Below are 21,490 nucleotides of genomic sequence, written 5' to 3'. Positions count from 1 at the left end.
GTACAACATTGTACTTTTTGTTTTTGTCTTCTTGGCTTCACATCTAATTTTGTAACGTTTTGTTTCACATCATAGCTCACTGGTTTGGTTTATAGCCTGGAATCTTTTTGAAAGAAAATACTTTGTAATGGGTGAAGTAAATGAAAAACATAACACTGCTGAAAATGTGGATACCACAAATTCACCTTATTCTTCGCGTACGAGCGGGCGCAGACATTTGAATCTTTTTGGCTGGAGACTTCCGGTCTCGTTCACTTCTATTTATTTTTAGACGTTAAGAACAGCGCTTTATGCGGCTTGATGTTGCAAACTTATATTTTCTTCTTATATTATTCTGCTTTATCTGTATAGACATGTAAACACTCGTTTGTAGAGAAAGTAGTTTGACCGTTCTCTGCAGTTTATCATTCCTAGTCACTTCTCCCATAGGCAACTGAATCGGAAGTTCTAAAACCATCGCAAAAACGAGTGCACTTCTGCATTAAAGAACAAGGCCAATAGTAAGATGAGATGAGGTGTATTTGTTAAAGGTTTATAGACCTCATTGATTAAATGATCGGAATCAAGTAAGCTTAGTCAAATAAAACATCGTAGACGAAGATGTACATTTGTCAAAACTGTGTTGGCATTTTCAGAATTACTTCCTGATACAGTAGATCTTTCATCACTGCTATATCTCACATTTGAGACAGAAGCTGATGATATGTGCAGTATCAGTAAACTGTCATGCAGCAGAGCGTCCCCTGTCTCGTCGTATTTTCTTGATTTTAGTCATTGTGCAGTAGTGGTATTTTGCAGCATTATTTTGTGCATACAGGAAGCTCAGAGTGAGATCTAATTTGCTGTGTGAATTCCCCTGCTGCTGGGGAAAATCCAAACAGTCACACAGTCTGTGCTGATACAAGTGTGTCTACAGCTGGTTATTGTAATATCGTGGTCATTGATGAAGCATGCCAGTTAGTCAAGTCACTGGTTGTCATCATGTGATGTTGCTTCAAGTTATAGTTTACCCAATGAATGAAGATTCTGTCATCGTTTGCTCAGCCTCATGTAATTATAGAGCACAAAAGAAGATATTTAAATAACACAGAATCTTTGTGTGTGTGTGTGTGTGTGTGTGTTGCAAATATGAAACAAAAATTGAAACAGGTTTAGAAATATGTGAATGATGACTGTGTTTTCATTTTTAGGTTACCTAACATTCATAGCATTTGTTTTTATTTGTTTTTGTAATTAATTATTTATGAATAATTCATTAATTCATAACAAATTAATTATTTTTAGCCTACCTTTTCAACTACCTGAGCCGCATGGTCTTTGTTTTACTCATAATCAAATTGTAAAAAAAATAAAGATAAGTTATTCACAAATTACCACATGCAATCACTTTTCCCGCGGGACTCTGGCTAGAATAGGCAGAGTGATCTGTGTCGGTATAATGGCGTCCACAAACTTGGTTGGTAAAAAAGGTGCACAACCAACAGCAACCAACTAACAGTATCTGAGGTTTTTCCTAGAATTACTAAGTACAAGCGTGAAAGTGAAAGATTAAAGCAGTGTATTGACGCTGTAACATGTTACCTGATAGATTCAAAAGACTGAAGAGTCGTTAGATGGAGACGAGATTAATTGAATATCACCTTTAGTAACTATGGTGAGATGTAAGCCAGCAGTACATCCTTGATAAACTGTTCGACGTGCACTGCTCTCTGCGGTTTTTGTGCACCTGCTGACTGTCTGGAACTCAGATGTGCGCATGTGTGTAGTCACGTGTGCGTTTTCAGTGAAGATCTGTTCAGAAATGCTAGATGAAATGCCAGTGTGGACGTGGATCGTTTTCGTTCTAAAATAAAATGTTTAAACTAAGAGGTATAGTGTAAACGGGGCTTGAGTGTGTATTTTTCGTGAGCGGGTTGCTGCTGCAAGGGGGGCGGGGCGGAGGATTACCATGCTGGCTCAGCATTGTGATGTCTGTCGGCCATCGGCAATGGACAGTAGCATCGTCTATCGACCAAACCCTAATCAAGATCATGTTCAAGCGCTAGAACTTTCTATGCTACAAAGTAAGCAAAATAAATTGTGTTGAAAATCACAACAGAAATTGGTTTTCTGTTGGAATACAAATTGTTTTTTATTCTTTACAGCCAGTAATAAATCACCCAAAATGTGCAATGATCACCACAAACCCATGTTTATCCTTGATGCAAGTAAATCTATGTTTATTGCAGATCTTACATGCTAAGTTGTTTTGGTCTTGGCTTTTAGGTTAAGGGCATCTCAGCCAGTCAATATTTGCAAGCTTCTAAACAAATTTCAGATGAATTTGCATCTTAAGTTGATAATTATGGTAATATTATAGAAATCCTAGCGGCTGACTGCTAGTTCCCTTGAGGACAGCAGGAAAGATTGGTCAGAGCTGGTAAATTTAGGCGGTGTCTTGAAGGGTACCGAAGTCCCTTTAAGGCAAGTCAGCTCAGTTGGTGGCCCACAATTGTAACGCCCCCAGACAGCTATTTCAGTCATGCAAGTACAGCTCCTATTTATCTCCTTGATGGAAAAAAGACAAAATAAACGCTTGTCAGCATCTTGATAATGTGGGTCCCATGTGAAAGGAAAAGTACAATCTGACTGATGTTATCATAAATTGTGCTTCTTTACCTTAATGTTAGAATATATATATATATATATATATATATATATATATATATATATATATATATATATATATATATATATATATATATATATAAAACCATGTGTAACTTGGTTGTTGAATTTTAGTTTTTTGGCATTGAATCAACAAGTAAATGTTAAATTGTTGTTCGCTCTATCTGTCTCATATTGTCTGTGGTTTAATCTCAATTTAATTAATGGTAGATTACGTTTTATGTTTTTTATTTTACACATCTGTGTGTGATACTAATGAAACAATTTTAATAAATTGAATAGCGGTCTGATCAGTACAAAAAAGTGAAGACCTGTAAATCATTAAGGAGGGTTTCTTTTATAACTTTCATGACTAACCCTGAAACTGTCAGAATCTGAGAATTGTATTAACACTTATTATCAAAATAATTCATGAAAATGCTTTTATGCTGGTAACCATCAACCTAAACTTTGCTTTCCCAGTGTATGCCCAAAATCCAGGTGTAGAGAGAGTTTATAACTATATAATTAACAAGATATCAGTATTTGTCATTATTTTAGGGGATAGTTCACCCAAAGTTAACATTTTGTTGTATTTACTATTGTATTTGCGATATTAAGTTTTTCAGTGATATATATTGTGATATGAATATAATTTCACAATGTGACTTAAGTAACTGTTTTTAAAGAATTCATAGTTTCACATCCATTGGGATGATTTTGCAGGGAAGTTTATCTGCATAAAAGATAAAAATTATCCCTTAACATACAAAATAAAAATGAAGTAAAGCAAGGATGAAAACAATATAACAAAGAAATTAAGAGCAGTTTAAGGGTTTTTGGTGTTGTCTAGCAGCACTCAAAATGGCGTTTGCTGTTTGTACAAACTACTTATTTAAAATGAACTGAAACACAATTCTTGAGTCTTTTTTGGATATCCTAATTTTTTTAAGTTCAATTTACTTAAATTCGTAAAGACTAATTGAACTTCATTCCTTTATGTCATCCTGACATTAGTCAATTGTGTGGAAACCAGTATTTTTACAGTGAATATTCAGGTACATAAATTTAATAATCAAAAGTACCATATCATCATACAAATAATTAAACAATCAATTTTGGGTAACACTTTATTTTGATGGTCCATTTGAGTATTAGTAGACTGTTTGCTTATTGTCTGTTGATACTGCTCCTTTAACAGACATTTAATTGACTATAAGAAACTTTGCAAGTACATGTCAACTTACACTAACCCTAACCCCAACCCAACAGTCTACTTATAATCTAATGAGAATTAGTTGCAATGTAACTTAAATTCAACAAACGGACCATTAAAATATAGTGTTACCTAATTTTGTTCAAGTGGCAAACTTTATAATTTATTGTGACCTAAGGGTTTAAATTGGCTTTAAATCTTAGTCACAGGCCTAAAAACACATCCAAGTAAGTCAATCTTTCACACTGTTAGATTATGGTTAAACTTAACAATGACTCCACAAATCATGTCTTCTGAATTGTGGTTTCTGGTTAATTATGATCCCAACTTGACAGTGCAGATCCTGCGATTGGACCATTGAAGAATCGCAAGTTGCGATATCAAAGCAGAAACGATATATTGTGCAGCCCTAGTATGTAGTGACGCTGATGATTTCCATTATTGTAGATGTTTTTTTCATATAGACCTTTATTTTTTGACAGTAATGGAAACAAAGTTGTTCAGCTGATGAAGCGTCTTTCTATAAAAAAGGAATTTCTTTGAACCTATAAAATCTATGACTGTAAATCTATGCCTTACAGCCTCATTTTTATCCATGCCAAATTGAATGTGTTAAAGTGGGGTTTCAGCGTGACAGACATAAACATTTTATTAGAAATTCTGATCTAAAAAACAGACCCATCTCAAACAAAGCAAGACTAACCTCATTCTAAATGCTTCTTTTTTCTTCCAGTACTTTATGTCTTTTCAGTCCATCCATCCTATTAAAAAGATCATGAAATCTTCCACTTCCTGGTCAAACTGACCACAGACGACCCTCTGAGGTTTATCGTGTGTTCCTGTCATCTTCAACCCACTCCTGCTATGCAGCCATGAGCTCTACGCTATGGAGCCAGGAGAAGCCAGGGGGCAGTTTCCGGGACGATTGGCGTTTCTACATTGTGGTGAAGGAATGCACGGTGGAAAGGCCAGGCCAGAAGACTCTGCGCATCCCACGGGGCAGCCTAGGTCAGGCCTGCCAGGAGCGCAACAGCCTCGGACGCACAATCCCAGCCAGCAAAGGTAAACGTAGCCTACGCATCCTGGACCAGACCAATGTAGTGGTGAGCGTGGATGAACGGGATGTGATGGAGCTCGAGGAGAAGCTGGCGGAGCTACTGTTCCCTATCACCAACTGTGAAGAGCGTTACAGCCTGCTGTGTAACAGGTCGCGTCTGGACAGGGCCCGCGACATCAACTGTGGGTCAAAAGTTCGAGTGCAGCTTAGGTCAGGCGATGAACCTCTCCCAGGCGTTGTCCGCTTTAAAGGAGCTTTGCTGCCTGATCGAGCACTGAGTGGGATCTGGTTTGGTGTCGAACTGCTGGTGAGTGAAACTGTTTGTCATGTTTGATGGTAAATATTTGGGATTGGGCTCACCTTTGATCTTAAAGTGTGTGATCTAGGGCTGGGTGATATTGCAAAAAAAAAATCATAATATCATGTTTCATATCATTCGATATCGATAATTATTGAATATTTTTCAACAATACATTCAGGAATATTCTATTTTTTTATTTAACCACTTTATTATAATTTACCAACATTACCAAGGCAAATAGTTTTAAGCAAAGTGTGTTCAATGGTAAAGGTAGATCAACATCTGTAAGTTGTGAATAATAATGATAGGGTAAACCTCAAACTCTGTAAACAAAACAAATTATGAAAATCAAATCCGAGCTTTCAAGTAAAGAAACTAACCATCATTATTCAAATACATATTGCAACATTTCACATTGTGAAGTTGAATGATCACAATACCCACTATGCTAAAAAAAATCTTTCAGATGGGGAGCTAGTGGCTGGGATGCACAAGAAAAAAAAAAGCCACTTTGGATATATTTTAATTTTCTTTTTTATTTCAATCTCCTCACTGCTGCTATACAGCACTCATTTTCGCATGTGTTGTTATTCTGACCTGAAGTGACAAGCCTGAGAGGATGCTTCACTATTTTCTACGGCGTCTCTCATAACAAGGTGACCATTTTCTCAGAGAATGACAAACAAAGAACATTGCTGCCACTCCAATACAAGTTAAGAAAAATAAACAGCACTGCAGTGTTTGGGTGCGGTGTGTTTGTCTCAGGTAATTAGTCTGCTTTTACTAAAATGTGTATATTTCATCCAAAGTGTGAAGCAGAATGGTTAGTTCTAATCGCGGTGCGCTCACGGCATTCTGAAAAGTTCAGATGTTTTTCAATTAGGTGTACCTGGAAAATGTCTCTCTCCCTGTTAAATTTGATCTAATCCGTGTCCTGAAACACACCTCCTCTCCAGCTTTCACTTCTCATACTGACGGAGGGAACGATTTGTTTGTGAATGAATCTCTGTTATGAACGACTCGTTTACTAGCCGACAATAATACAAGTTTCTGGCATCGCAGCATCTTGTTGTCATATTTCTTTTGCATTGTTTGCTGATTTTATTCAACAAAGCTAGCATAAGCCGAGTATTTAGTGCGAATTGGAGCTACTTTGCCTTATGATGAATGCAATAAGTGACTGTGAAATGTTCTGGCTTTGTGCTTTGTTTTCTTTGTTTGCTCTTTACTACACTCGTAGACAGCGCTAAAGTCCCGCATCTTCACGTAATAATACTGTCTTGTCTAGTGCGGTTGAATGACACTTGTCCTGGGAGCACTGTACCAATGTGGCGGCGCTATAGACGCATGCTCAGGGTCCCTATGCGATATCTAGTGTATATATCTATGTCACAAATTGAGGAGCGGGGAAAGGAGGCGGGGTGGAGCGACAACACGGGGAATCCTTCACAAACTGAGGAGCAATCACAAACCGAAAGCAGCGAGAGTGTCAAAGTAGTCAGAAGTCATTTATTTTTTAATGAGAACCGGCGCCGAGAAACATCAGCGCGTCTTCATTGGCTATGACGCGGTTCGGCGGCAAGCAATCAGAATGAAGTATTCCAACGCTTGAGAGGAGTTCAGAGAACACAGACCTGTGAACTTTGGTTCCCACCACAGTTGTTCCCAAGAGTTTGATTATTGTGGTTCCTGGATTTTCAATTATTGAAAATCGCAACGACGTGGGGCCTCCTAATCACGCGGGGCCCTCCTGCGGGCCCGTCCGCTACGCCACTGCATGAATCAGATATGGGTCACAATTTAAAGAATGTGTAAATGGACAGGCAAAAAAATCAGATATAGACAACAAATTAGAATTTGGCATCAAGACCTGACAGTGTAAACGTGGCCTTGGATTGGGAGATTCTGTAGAGCATAACATATAATAAACAATCCGCAAGCTTTCATAAATACAATAAAGAAAGAGATACAGCTGAAATTAGCAGTATTTTATTGTTTCCGAGTACTCAAACAATATTTAGGTACAGTATACAGTCACTGATTAATCAAATTTAAAATAACACTGTGTAGTTTTCGTTGTATAAATAAATAATTTAAAATATTGATTGGTATTAAAGTTACAAGCAGTATAATTTATTATGCCTGAATGCTAAAAAATTAAAATCCTCATACAGTCACAGGCTCCGAAAAAACACACGTAAATGATCAATCATAATTCAGACTCTACATTGCACATACCCGTGTGCAATGTGACTATTGCGAATGATCACATTGCGATATAAATGCTGAAACGATATATTGTGTAGCCCTAATCTGAGATGTAGAGACGCTGCTGGGCTTTTTTCAACACGGTGTTGATGTGACAAGATCTTGACAGGTCATGCATGATGTGAACAGAAACGGAGGTAACGGAAGCACCCTCCTGTTTTGTTATTTCTCCCAGAAAACTCTTGTAATTCATCATATCATGTATTTGTAAATCCCAGAATTTCACAGACAAATGTTAGCAGATATTCTTTAAACAGCATAGGAGCAGATTTTAAGTTAGTTGGACCGAAGGGCTGTGGGAAATGAGACACTCCTCCCAGCCTTGTACCACACCTATAGATGCATGATGTTTTTAACTATAGTTTGGGGTGGAAAACAACTACTGTGTATAAAGCTTTGATAAACACTTTTAAAAAGGTTTGTTTTATGAATATTGTAAATTAACATCTAAAAGAAATATCATAAATGTCTTTATCTAACAGGGAATGTCTAGTATAGAGTATAGACAGGAAAGTGTGGTGAGAAGAGAAAGGGGAAGGACTGGCATAAGACCTTGAGGCGGGAATCGAACTCAGGTCACCGTGAACACCGGAGTGTCGACACACAAACCACTACACTATTGGCGGCTATACACTAAATCATCCTGATACAAATTTTTTATATATTGTATATGTAAAAAAAAATAGGTTCTACTAACTTTAAAAAATATGTTTGGTTACTAAAATGTTTGAAGACTATAGGCTTCCACAAATGTATTGCGTTATTCAAGTTTTCCATTCTACATGCCCGTGTTTTACTCGAGGGCTTAGCTGAGAGTTTTGAATGGGCATAACTTAAGCCAGTGGGTTGGTTGTGTGGGTGAAGGCCAGTCTCAGATTTACCATCACAAGTCACAGTGTCTTTTGTTCAAATGCCAAATGTGTGACATATTTATGTGAGATCTGATGCCTGTGCTGGTGTGTGTAATGTCTTTTTTTCCTCTGCGAACCTCTTGCAGGAGGAGGGTCGGGGTCAAGGTTTCACGGAGGGCTCTTATCAGGGTCAGCAGCTGTTTCGTTGTGAAGATGAATGTGGGGTCTTTGTTGCACTGGATAAACTTGAGCTCTGGGAAGATGAGGAGTTGGAAGTGGATCGTGTGACGCTGGAGGATAATGACCCGGAAGAGGAAGGTGAAGCACCGCCACTGGAGATCAACTCACGAGTCTTGGTACAGACTCGGGAAGGACCAGAAAGGGGCACTGTAATTTTCTGTGACCTACTGCCTGGCAATGAAAGTCTGGGATACTACGTTGGCGTTGATATGGTAAATTCATCTGTTCATTAATAATGCTGTCATTGCATGTTTTAAAGGTGACCTATTATGCCCTGCTTTACAACATGTAAAATAAGTATTTGAAGTCCCTAGAGTGTGTATGCAAACTTTCAGCTTAAAATACCAAACAAATAATATTTTTTAACTCTTTGAAACTGCCCCTTTTAGTCTTTGATCCAAATTGTGCCGTTTTCTTGACTGACGGTTTAAATTCAAATGAGATTTTGTTGCCAGTCCTTTTTTCAAAATTGGTGGAGCTATAAATGCCTGTGTCAGCATAGTGGCAGATTCAAAACTCTAATTGCAGACGGCTTTTTTTTCACTCAGGACTGTCTATGCTAATTCAAAGCTAATAAGGGAGAGGTTGTCTAATGGGCGGGGCTTTTCTGCATACTGTTTTTATGACATATAAAACAGTCTGACATATTTATTATTAAAAAATTTAATTAATTATTTTTTACCAATAGTGGCTTGCTATATTCACACACTGTTGCCATACAATTGTGTTTAAACCCCATATAAAAGTGATATTTTGCATAATAGGTCCCCTTTGATATTTAGTTTTTGTTCAGTAATATTTTCAGAATGGTCAAATATTTTACAAGTGAAGTTTTTTTATTTAATTACTAAGGGTGCATGTATTGGATTCATATATAAACTGATAACTGATACATTATTTGCTATTAGTTTTTAACATGAATATATAACACTTAAATCTCTTGGCTATTGTAAAGCTGGCTATTATAATTGCTGTGAGCTACACACATACACTCAGAATTATTAGTCCCTCTTAGATTTTTTTTCTTTTTTTAATATTACCCAAATGTGGATTAACAGAGCAAGGAAATTTCAACAGTATGTCTGATAAAAAATTTTTCTTCTGGAGAAAGTCTTATTTGTTTTATATTGGCTGGCATAAAATCAGTTTTTAATTTTTCAAAAACATTTTAAGGTCAAAATTACTAGCCCCTTTTTAGCTATTTTTTGGATAGTCAACAGAACAAACCATCGTTATACAATAACTTACCCTAACCTGCCTATTAAACCTAATTAACCTAGTTAAGCCTTTAAATGTCACTTTAAGCTGTATTTTTAGCGACAGATGCACAACAACAAAAACACTGTAATGTCAGCCAGCAGAATATGCTATTATTGTATTGTGCATCCTAAAAACATTAGGGTTGTTAAGATGTTAAGATATTTTTTTAGCTAGTACATATTAAATAGACCAAAATGTCCAGTAATTCTTTTTAAAATGTGACAAAACATTTCTAATTGAAATAAATAGTTTAGTTTTGAAATTATCAAAAAACCTTTGGAAAAAAAGGATTTTTTGAGCATCAGATTATAGCATGTCACTGAAGACTGAATAATTCAGCTCTGCAATCATAAAAAAAAAATATTTTTAAATATATTACACTGCAAAACTGTTAAATAACATAAACTTTACGCTAGCCTTTCACTGCATTAATGTGATTAATGTGTAACCTATGTCAGCAAGACAACATATAAAAAGATTAAAAGATTTTTAACATCGTACCCACCTAATACGAAAATAGTTTGGATGTTCGTTCACCTCGATTTAGAATCGCAGTAAGAAGAAAATAATTGAAGAGGTGTAGAGACGGCTCAGTTTGCTCTGTGTGACCACCATAATGGCGTTCTGCCAAATGCTCACACAAGACACAACCAACACACGCCATTCCACTGTTCTCCTCTTTTCAGCCTTTGTTTCTGTCTCCTCTTTAAAGCTCTCACTGCTCTCCGAGCACAGCTTAGCTGGACTCGCCGTCTCCGAGGTCTAAATAGTATAGCTGAGAATAGAGTTTTAACATGTTTAACAGGACAGAACTTTATCTTTGAAGAGGTTTACTTTGTAAATGCATGTATTCTTATTAGAACATAGAGATTTTAATATTTAAATGTACACTAAGAAGATTAGTTTTTATTTTAGATTTTTTTGGTTAAAAAGATACACAAAATAGGCATATACATTAAATTGACGTCGTAGAGTTCTGGCATGTAAAGGGTGTGGGTTTAGAGACATCGTTTTTTTCAGATGATAGTGTATGTTGTGTCGTGTAGCCATTAGAGAATGATAGCTTTCAGTTAGAAAGATGGGTCTTGTCTGGGTCACAGCAGAAACGCAAATGAAGATTTCCATTAGCCGATAGAGACAGGCCAAGCTTTGTTTGGAATTGTTTATTCTGAGGTGGAAATGACAGTGTTGTGGATGTGAGGCTTTGTGGGATGATCTAGGTCAGGTGCAGTAATAGGGTGCTGTACCTCTCGCCCTCAGGACAATCCCATTGGAGACTGGGATGGGATCATCGACGGCAAACAGCTCTGTAATTTTGCTAGTCTCGAACACACCCGTCTCGTCCCCATCTGTGATGTGATGCCAGGTAAGGGCTCTCATTTCTTACTTCTGTGTTTGTCAGACTTGGGTATTGGATTTTATTCTGAGTGTGGTTACTGCTGGAAGACCTGTTATTTGTACTGTTTGCTTCTAGATTGAGTTTGAGCTCTATTCTACAACAAGTACCTTGGTTATTGTTACAAAAGCTTATACAAAAACATAGGAAAAGTTAGTTTAAAAAAACGTATGATTCATTTGAAAACTTTCAAGAAACATTCACTACACTCGTTTAAAAATGTTTGTTCAGACTATTTTTAAATTAGATTATTTTTTGTGTGTTTTAGACTTAAAGTCAGGGTGTAGGCTAAATATTTGTTGTGAGAAAGAAAAGAACTCTAGTGTGTGTGTGTGTGTGTGTGTGTGTGTGTGTGTGTGTGTGTGTGTGTGTGTGTGTGTGTGTGTGTGTGTGAGTCATGTTAACACGCAGGAAACAGAGGCTCTTTTGTCTGAAGGCCTTGTTTTTGTGAGTGGCGTGTGTGGAGCTCTCTTTGTTCCCTCTATTTATTGATTTGTTTGTTTGCGTGTATGTGTGTGGGCAAGATGTCTCGTCTTGGTTGCTAATGTCTTAAAGCTGTAGCTTTTCTTTTCAGATTCCTTCAGTTGAACAGATTCAATAAACAGACAATGTTAAGAGAACTCTTGAAAATTCTTGATTTGTCATTTTCAGTTTTGAGTAAGACGTACTGTCAGTTTTACTGTCAAACGTCTACACTAGCTGACAAAAGTCTTGATCTCAGTTGTAAGAGCAACACATAATAACTTGACTTCTAGTTGATCATCTGGCAGAAGGTAGATTTTTCTGACGAATCATCTGTTGAACTGCATCACAATCAACACAAACACTGCAGGAGACCTATTGGAACCTGCATGGACCCAAGATTTGAGTCATTGATGAGATGTATGGATGCAGTCCTTCAAGATCATGGGGGTCATACACAATTAATTCTTATAACGCTGCACCATGACTTTATATTCTATACTGGACATTATTTTTGTTAAGTGACAAGACTTTTGTCTAAGCAAAGTCAGACCTTACTGTCCTAATTAAATAATTTAAAAAAAAGGCATGATCATATTTTATTTAGGTAAAATAAGCGTAATCTAGAGGCTTTAGCCGTTCTTATAAGCCACTTCTAATACCTAATGATCATTTTATTTGTTGCTTCTAAAACGTGACAAGACTTATGTCAGGTAGTGTATATGTTCATTTTATTTGTTTTATTTGGAACTTTTTAGTCTTAAACTGAAATTTAGGTTCATTATATTAGTATTGTTATTTGACAAATTCATACAATAACCTTAGAAAATCTACATTTAAGTCGAAAAGAGAAAACTCGATATTTTAAATTGAGTAATTTAATAAAATTGAATTTTTTGCATGCTTGATTAAAAACTTATATTGTTGAAACATGTCTTTTTTATGCAGAATACTCCATGCAGGATCAGAGGCTGCCCAAAGTCTTTGCCTGCAGGGGTGGCAATGACAAACCTGTCAGCCAGAGCAAACCAAAGAGCAAAGGTATTAATCATGTTATATCTATATATAATATATATTTAGTTACAACACCTACTGTACATTTTAGATGTCAGTGAATTTCTGACATACAGTCTAATACTAGCATAATCATGTCAATGAAAACATCTAATAACTATCAAATCACTAGCACGAATTCAGTTCTTACAATCGGAATGATAATTGTTGTCTAATTATCATTAACAGCATAAACAGCAACATGTATTATTGGCTGTTTTTTTTTGTTTTAAGATGCAACCATGTTTACATGAATTCTGTAAAATATATGACCTTTTTAGAGCATTGTTAGTGCATAGAATAAAAAATGTGGCATGTTTTCTGAGATTTTTGTTTTTGAACAACACTTCAACCTCAGAGAAATCACTATTCAGTGGAGTAACGCTGATTTACAATAACAACAAATGAAAAAGTGTCATTCTGACCAACTGTCATTTTCTGAAAAAAAAAAGAAAAAAGCTATCAGACCATTGTAGAGACCTAGATTTGTTTTCTTCATAGCTGTATGTCCAGTCATATGCTGCATTTAACACTGTCCTGTCCAATTTAACAAATATATTTCTATTTATGACCCTGGACCACAAAATCTGTCGTAGGGGTCCATTTTTGAAAGTTTGGATTTATACATAATCTGAAGGCTAACTAAATAAGCTTTCTGTAAATTTTTTAGGATACAACATTTTTATCAAAGCCATCTAAGGATTCCAAAACCTCAAAATATTGAGATATTGTCAAAAATACATCCTTGTAACATAATTGTGGACCAGGGTCACATTTAATTTTACTTCGTTGGTATCACTTACTGACAGTGTTATTAAGCATTCATGACCCAAATATCATATCAGCTTTTCTTTTTTATGAGCATTTCTTTCTTTGAATGAGCTACTTTTCTTTGCTTGTTTTGTTTGTTTTGTTTCTTTGTTTTTTCGTTTTTTCTTTCTTTCTTTCTTTCTTTCTTTCTTTCTTTCTTTCTTTCTTTCTTTCTTTCTTTCTTTCTTTCTTTCTTTCTTTCTTTCTTTCTCTTCTCTTCTCTTCTCTTCTATTCTATTCAATTGTCTTCTCTTCTCTTCTCGCCATGATGGATTGAGTGTGCTTTCACACATGTGGTTTGATTTATTCTGGACAAAGGGCAACAAATTATACATTGTAGAGTTTTTCAGTCATTTTGGTTCTTTTTCACACCATACTGATTGCTCTAGTCCAATGCAGTTGTAACTAACCAAAATGCGGTCATGTGACAGCATGCATATCACTCACTGGCCATGTTTTTATGAAAGCATACCAAGACCACCTCTGCAAACTGGTCTCAGCACGCTTATACAAACAATGAAAGGAATTCTGACCAATCTAAAAGCATTTAATGTAGAGCTTTCAGTGACACATCTGGCCAGTGATATGCATGTTGTCACATGACCACATTGGTTTCATTTTTCTTCATGAGTTTCATGAGTGCATTCACACGCTTGCCCAAATGAACTGCACCAAAAGGGAAATTGTTAGATTTGACCAAACTAAATGAGGCAGGTGTGAAAGCACCTTAAGTGAAATGTTCACCGGACATGTATTCTGCAGGAAATGTGCACATTTGAGATTTTGCTTTATGTAGAAACGCATATTCCCTGTCTTTCTTAATTTCTTTTTCTCTCCTGCATACCCCGATGCTGTTTTGCTATCTTCTTATCATGACTATTCAGGGTTAGGCCTGCAGCCTGGCAGCAGGAGCAAGTCTGAGTTTTATTATACACTAAATGGCAGCTCGGTCGATCACCCTGCCCAGTCCAAAGCCAAAAGCACATGGTACATAGATGAAGGTAATCAATAATCAATATAGATGGAAGTCTGGGAAAACTCTAATGATAAACATCTTAACAGCAAGGTGCCGTGCTGCAAATACCCTGCTTAAAATTAGACCACACTTTAGTTTCCTTTAATAATCTCAGCATGAATAAGTCATCACATGTTAATCAATGCCTTTGAATGCTTTAGATGTGATTTTTAAAGGCAACTTGCTGTTTAGATGGTTTATTGGGAGTCTGGTTCACTGTGAAGTGGATGGCACGTGATTCATAGCATGATATCAGTTTTCAGAAATCAAACATCTCAGGTGTTAATCAAAAATTTTTATTTATGTAACAGAGCTGCGTATAATTGATAACCGAAGCAGACTTGGTGTGTTATATATTAGTGATGTTGTTTTTTGTTGTAAAAGCCTTCTATATTTAGTTTTTTTGATAAATGTGTCTGCTAAATGCATAAATGGAAACTGCTGGACCACTCATATCGCCACTCTTCCATTGTGTTAGTTTCTGTATTTAGAGTTGACATCGGGACACTGTATTCCTTTTCTGCCTTATTTTTCACTAGCAAAGCCTTTTGTGAATGTAATGTGTCTGGCTATTTTTAGATGTACAAAACATATTATTTTACTTATGTATTGCCTATATCAGGGGTTCCCAAACTTTTCAGCCCACGACCTCCAGAATAACACTGTGACTTGTGACCCCCAATATCCTCTGAGGTGGTTATAAATCTATAAACCATACACAATAAGGCAATCAAAGAAATATAAATAAGAAATATAAAATATAACAAATATGAACAACACAACAGCGCACACAAAAGGCCCAAGTCTATTTTTCGTGAGTGCCCTGAAGGTGTCCGAAAGTTTAACATGGTGCCATAAAATCAATCTGCTGCATCTGATGCTATTGTTTAGTCTTTAGAATAATAAAATCACTCCAGGAGTCACAAAAATAACTGAGAAAAAAATCATGGCTTTTTATTTGCATGTTGTTTTTTAATATTAGACAATTTTAACTATTTTAACTATTACACAATTTTTTCTTCTTCAGTAGGTTATGGATAAAATATGGTAATTCTAATAGTTTAATTAAATCAATTAAATTTTTGGAAATCACCAGCGACACCCCCCCACTCGATCCCCACTTTGGGAACCGCTGACCTATATTGTAAAGAGACAGTTTTCTAGTTTACCGCACTTTAATTTACTTCTCATTCTCATTTATAAAAACATTTTGAGAAAAATGTTTACTTCTGCTTTGAAAAATAAGGTGGATTGCTTTTGTCTGTGTAATCATTTCCTCTTCATATCACTCTTTACTAATGTGTACCATTTGAGGACATAGCAGGGCACTCTGTGAGTGGTTGAGGGGTTCATATTGTGTATGTGACCTGTGCTGAAGTCATTTTCATTCACCGGGGTGTCTGTTCACCACAATTCTCATGCTCGAATCCCTTGGAAACTTTTCCCTCTGGCCCATCACCATGTTTCCCAGCAAACTTCATATTTCATGTGTTGATGTGTGCTTCAGTGAGGAGAAATTTACCAGAACTGATCAGTATGAAAGGGCATAATATGTAGGCTAATTTGTGGTTTTGCATACACTACTGTACAAAAGTTTGGATTTGAAAGATTGTTAAATTGGTCAAAGGTGGGTATAAAGAACTCTCCCTTGATCAGCAAATCATTCAAATAGAGTAAAGTAATGACGATCTTCACCATCAAGAAATTATATATTCTATTATACTGAATAATACTAATCAATTCTTTCCTAATGTTCCCATTTACTAATTTGTATAATTAAATAAATTTGTTTTGTTTAGCAATCAGAAATTTAAGACAACCTAAACCTCCAAACTTTTGAATTGCATTAAGATTAAAGAAATAGTTTACTCAAAAATGAAAATTTACTTATCCTCAAATCAATCTAAAGCAACTTACAGTTTTTTTTCTTTTGTGGAGCACCAACAAAACGACATTAAAGATTTATGTATTGACTTCCATATATATATATATATATATATATATATATATATATATATATATATATATATACAGGGGTGATAGCGTTCCGGCACCACGCCGGATTTCCGGCGTACTGTGGCTGCGGGGAAAAAAAAAATCAGGTTCACGGATATTGATCTGTCATTTCTCTAGATTCACAGAATTCACTCACTGCTGAAAGCGCCAGATTGGTTTTTATTAAGTGCCATTTTGTGTGCTCGTGAATCATCTTTTGAGTGTAGACGCCATGTAAATAAAAGATTAATTGTGTAATTTAGAGAGCTTTATAAATTATAACGGATCTTTGTGAGATCTCTTTGAACTAAAATTAGTGACGATTTTTAGTGATAATAAGAGGAGCGTGCTTTGCACTTTCCAGGCTATAATCCATTCAGAATTTGTATGAAACTTTCGTTTTCGGCACATATACGCTGATATGTTTTGGGAATGACATCTGCATATTTACGCTGGGTTTATTCTCGAAATAACGGTGAAGCAATAGACGGGACAAAAATATATTTCCCCCTTCTCCTTAAACAACTTTCAGCTATGAAATAGTTCTGTTTTGTATGTAGCCTAATGGCAAAGTGTTTATATTTAGTTTCGTTTTTTATTCAGCTTATTTAGAAAAACGTTTGGAGCATTTTTTATTCGTTAAAAATAAGTTTTTTTTTTTAACGAACAGCGCCCAGCGGAAGACCATCATTGTCTGTTTGATCAGTTTGCCTTCTCAGATCATCACGACTTGCCTAAAATAAAAGATATAAAACAGTTCAAGTATAAAACAATGGTAGCTTAAACGTTAAAGAATGTGTGCTATTAGGCGCATACAGGCACGTGCACACATAGGGCTCAACCTGTGCAGTGCACATGCCCTTTTAAGTCTTGGATAGAAAGTGCCCTTCCAAAATGATCAAAAGTGCCCCCGCGACGCGGCACACCCTCGGTCCCGCCCTTCAGTAGGCGCGCGACAACACCGCTCTTCAGAACGCGCGCAACAACAACCCCCCCCCCCCCCACCCCCCCCACCCCGCTCTTCAGAACGCGCGCAACAACAACAACCCCCCCCCCCCCCCCCCAGCTCTTCAAAACGCGCGCAACAACTACCCCCCCCCCGCTCTTCAAAAAATTTCTCCTGCACATGCCCTTTGGATGGTCTCTGCACGGCCCTGGGCGCATAGTTTGCTTATAAAAAGCTTGCAGGACATCGCGGCGCCAGAGCAATCACTTGCATTTTTTCAGTGGGAGCAATTTAAAGTTATCCGTCATTTTAGCTCACAAAGTACGAGTAATACATCAAAAAACGTTACAGCGTTTTTATAAAATAAAGAAAACCAAAATTATGCGCTTTCTGTCGTCAGGTTTTTGAACAGGAGCGCTTAACAAAATGAAGCAAAATGTATATGCCTCACAGACATAATAAATATATTTATAGAAAGCTTTAAATTATTACTTAACGAAATAAAACAAATCGAAAACGAAAAAACTCCTTCATGTAATCCGTAAAGATGAACTTCTCTCTAAAGGCGAGTCCAAGAGGAGATTGCCAGTCAGGATCTTTGCGACTCAGAATAAGTTTATTAATAAATAATTATGATATGATCCTTACTCTTTCCTCGACACATTCATGGTTATTTGTTTTTGCCGGTGCTTGGGGCGAGTTTTAGCTTATTGTGTGCGCTTGAACGCGGTTTCACAGTAGCAGTTTTAACATGGAGTGACACGACATCTGACGTACAGATGACACTGGCACATGCCACTGAGTGTAGTGACACTTCCGGTGGCAAAACCATATTTAATCATTACGCGACTTTTAACCTAATTTATCGCGTCGCAAGTTAGTTTATTTGCTGAGCTACTCTTTTAATTTAAACGCATTTATTTTATGTTTTCGTAGTCATACTTCCGTACGTAATATAGTCATTTGACAGTACATGTCAGTCAAATTTATTGTGGCATGCTTATGTATGGGAGGGGTTACACTTATCTGTTGTACTGTATATTATTGCATCCTGGCAGTTCCTTTGTTCCCTACAATATGGACTTCTCTATGTTTTTAATTCATTCATTTATTTTATTATTTAACTTATTTTCATTTTAAGGTATTTTAAATAATATCCTTTAAAAAGTTTTAATAAAATGCATGTTGAAAACTCATAACATATATGCATGTAAGATAACAGGTGTCATTTGTCTAATGATTTTTAAATATTAAAGCAAAGAGACTTATAAGATTAAGGTGCTTATAACGTGCTTATACTGACACCTACTGGCACATGTCACAAGATCACTGACACTGGCATGTGTCTAAAAAGAGCCACTTGACAATAATGATGATCAGGGTTACACATAGGCTGTTAATATATTTGGGCCCAGGGGCCCACAAGTTATGTGTTAAAAGTGCGTTGCATACATAGTACCCCCACCCCTACTCACCTCAGGGGCAAGGAAAAAAAGTTCAGGCTCAGGAATTTTTTCCACTATCAGCCCTGTATATATATATATATATATATATATATATATATATATATATATATATATATATATATATATATATATATATATATATATATATATATATTATGGTCAATGTCTACCTGTTTCCAACCGTCTTCAAAATATCTTATTTTTTATCTTACAGAAAAGTGGAGGGTATGTATGTAAATGAGCCCAGAAATGTTTTTTGAGTGAACTATTCCTTTAAGAACAAACACAATTCACGCTTTTCATTATCAATTCATAGCATTAGCTGTGATTATCACAGATGAATTCAGATTGAATGATCAGTTCCTGGTCCTCCACACTGATGCATCATCTGCTCATCATGACATTTTCAGTGCAGCCTCTCATTTCTATGACCTTATTTCTTAACAGTCGGCGAAGACCCAGCCAAATCCCTGACCGACATGCCGCCAGACTTCAACCCAAGCTCATCTCCATCTCGAGCTCCGCCTACCACCACCTCGCTGTCCAATGACAACAAGTTCCACTCGCTGCCGTTCAGCTTGAGCCGAAAAGTTGGCCCCAATGGCAGCATGAGCCATGGGCCCCTTTCCCTATCCGCCGGCTCAGTGATGGGGGAGCAGCCGGAGCTCCTGCCTGCTGCTACACCTCTGCAGAGGGCTTCATCACCACCACAAGGCCAGCCAGGTTTAGAGGTCGGGTCAATGGTGGAGGTCAAAGAGAACCCACCGCTGTGTGGGGTCATCCGGTGGGTTGGTCTCCCTCCAGGACTACAAGAGTCACTAGCTGGACTAGAGCTGGTTAGTACATTCGTGTGTGTTTGATAAACTGTAACTATATTATTAAGGAAGGTTAATACGTTACTAATCAAGAATTTGGGATCAGAAGGGCATTTTGCTTAATAATTAATAACTAATACTATTTGTCAAGAAATTGTGTGTTACATTTGTTTATTTTCTGTTTCAAATGACCCTTTTTGTTTTCTACTGTCTATTCATCAAAGAATCCTGAATGCTTCTCGATTTCCACAAAAAAGATGGAAGAACAATTAAAACTTTCGGTTTTCATGTAAAATGCCAAACATAATTTTGAACAATTATTTTTAGCATTCTTAAATGAACCAATGCAGCCTATTAGAATGGTTTCTGAATGACCATGCCATAATGATGCTGAAAATTTAGTTTTGCCATCACAGGAATAAATTATATTTTAAATGATTTTACATTATTCATTCATTGATTCATTTACCTTCAACTTAGTCCCTTTATTCATCAGGGGTCGCCACAGTGGAACAAACTGCCAATTTTACATCAGAAAAATGAAATTTGTGTCTTCTATACTAAATATACTAAGGGGACCTATTTGGCAAAATATATTCCATAAATAATTCCTATAATCTAGAACGTCTAGTAGTGCAATTAAAAAGAAAATGGGAGGCAGAACTGGAGATAGAATTATCAGAAGACATGTGACAATCCATTTAGATAATATTTACTCCTCTTCAATTCGTTTAAAACATACAGTTAAACAATTTAAAGTAGTACACAGATTACATTGGTCCAAAGTGAAACTAGCCAAATTTAAACTGAATATAGAGCCTAATCGTGACAGATGTAAAATTGAGCCAGCTACACTCATATGCATCTCATATGTTTTGGGCTTGTTCAAAATTAAAGGATTTCTGCCAGCTACTGTAATACTTACATTTTTCTCTGATGCTTTAAATACCTATATAGAACCTGAGGCCATAACTTCAATATTTGGTATCACATCACAGTCCTTATGTTTTAATAAAAGTTGGATAAATATGATTGGCTTAGCTATGCTTTTAGCTAGAAGGTTAATATTGCTCAAATGGAAGAAAAATATCCTTCAACCTTTGAGAAATGGCTTATGGAACTTGACAGTAGAAAAAATATGATACACTGTAAGAGGTTGTACTGATAGGTTTTTTCTCACTTGGCAACCTGTTTTAGATCATATAAAAATGATGGACCCTTCAGTTATATACATACATACAATTGAAATTAGAATTATTAGCCCCTCTTCGTTTTTTTTTTTATATTTCCCAAAATATGTTTGACAGAGCAAGGAAATTTTCACAGTATGTCTGATTATATTTTTTCTTCCTTAGAAAGTCTTATTTGTTTTACTTCGGCTAAAATAAAAGCAGTTTTAAATTTTTTAAACACCATTCTAAGGTCAAAATTATTAGCCCCTTAATCTATATATAGTTCTTTCCGATCTACAGAACAAACCATCATTATACTGTAGCTTTCCTATATATCTCAACCTGCCTAATTAACCTAGTTAAGCCTTTAAATGTCACTTTAAACTGTATAGAAGTGTCTTGAAAAATATCTAGTCAAATATTATTTACTGTCATCATGGCAAAGATAAAATAAACCTACTAAAGTACAGTATGTGCAACGGGTTTTTTTTTGTTTGTTGTTTTTAAAAAAAGCTATTGTA

At 36.2% G+C, this 21,490-nt stretch overlaps 1 protein-coding gene across 10 annotated transcripts in view; it reads left to right on the top strand.

The window, feature by feature from the left end:
• cyld (cylindromatosis (turban tumor syndrome)) overlaps positions 1 to 21,490 on the top strand; it is a 38,852-nt gene that overhangs the window by 2,751 nt on the left and 14,611 nt on the right. For 5 of the 10 annotated variants that reach the window (XR_015495964.1, XM_087261539.1, XM_087261543.1 and 2 more), the window contains exons 2-6: positions 4,596 to 5,226; positions 8,486 to 8,791; positions 11,100 to 11,205; positions 12,646 to 12,738; positions 19,430 to 19,818. Coding sequence is in view for 8 of the 10 variants with exons in the window: in XM_087261539.1 (XP_087117665.1) it covers positions 4,735 to 5,226; positions 8,486 to 8,791; positions 11,100 to 11,205; positions 12,646 to 12,738; positions 19,430 to 19,818 (1,386 nt within the window). In the remaining 2 variants the exon portion in view is untranslated. Of the gene's footprint in view, positions 1 to 4,595; positions 5,227 to 8,485; positions 8,792 to 11,099; positions 11,206 to 12,645; positions 12,739 to 14,444; positions 14,562 to 19,429; positions 19,819 to 21,490 lie in introns of all 10 variants that reach the window. The other 5 variants (XR_015495963.1, XM_087261538.1, XM_087261541.1 and 2 more) reach the window with 2 other exon arrangements.

This window comes from Danio rerio, chromosome 7 (genome assembly GCF_052040795.2).
Source record: "Danio rerio strain M-AB ecotype USA chromosome 7, GRCz13ab, whole genome shotgun sequence".
Lineage (NCBI taxonomy): Eukaryota > Metazoa > Chordata > Actinopteri > Cypriniformes > Danionidae > Danio > Danio rerio.
This window is presented reverse-complemented; position numbering and strand designations above follow the sequence as displayed.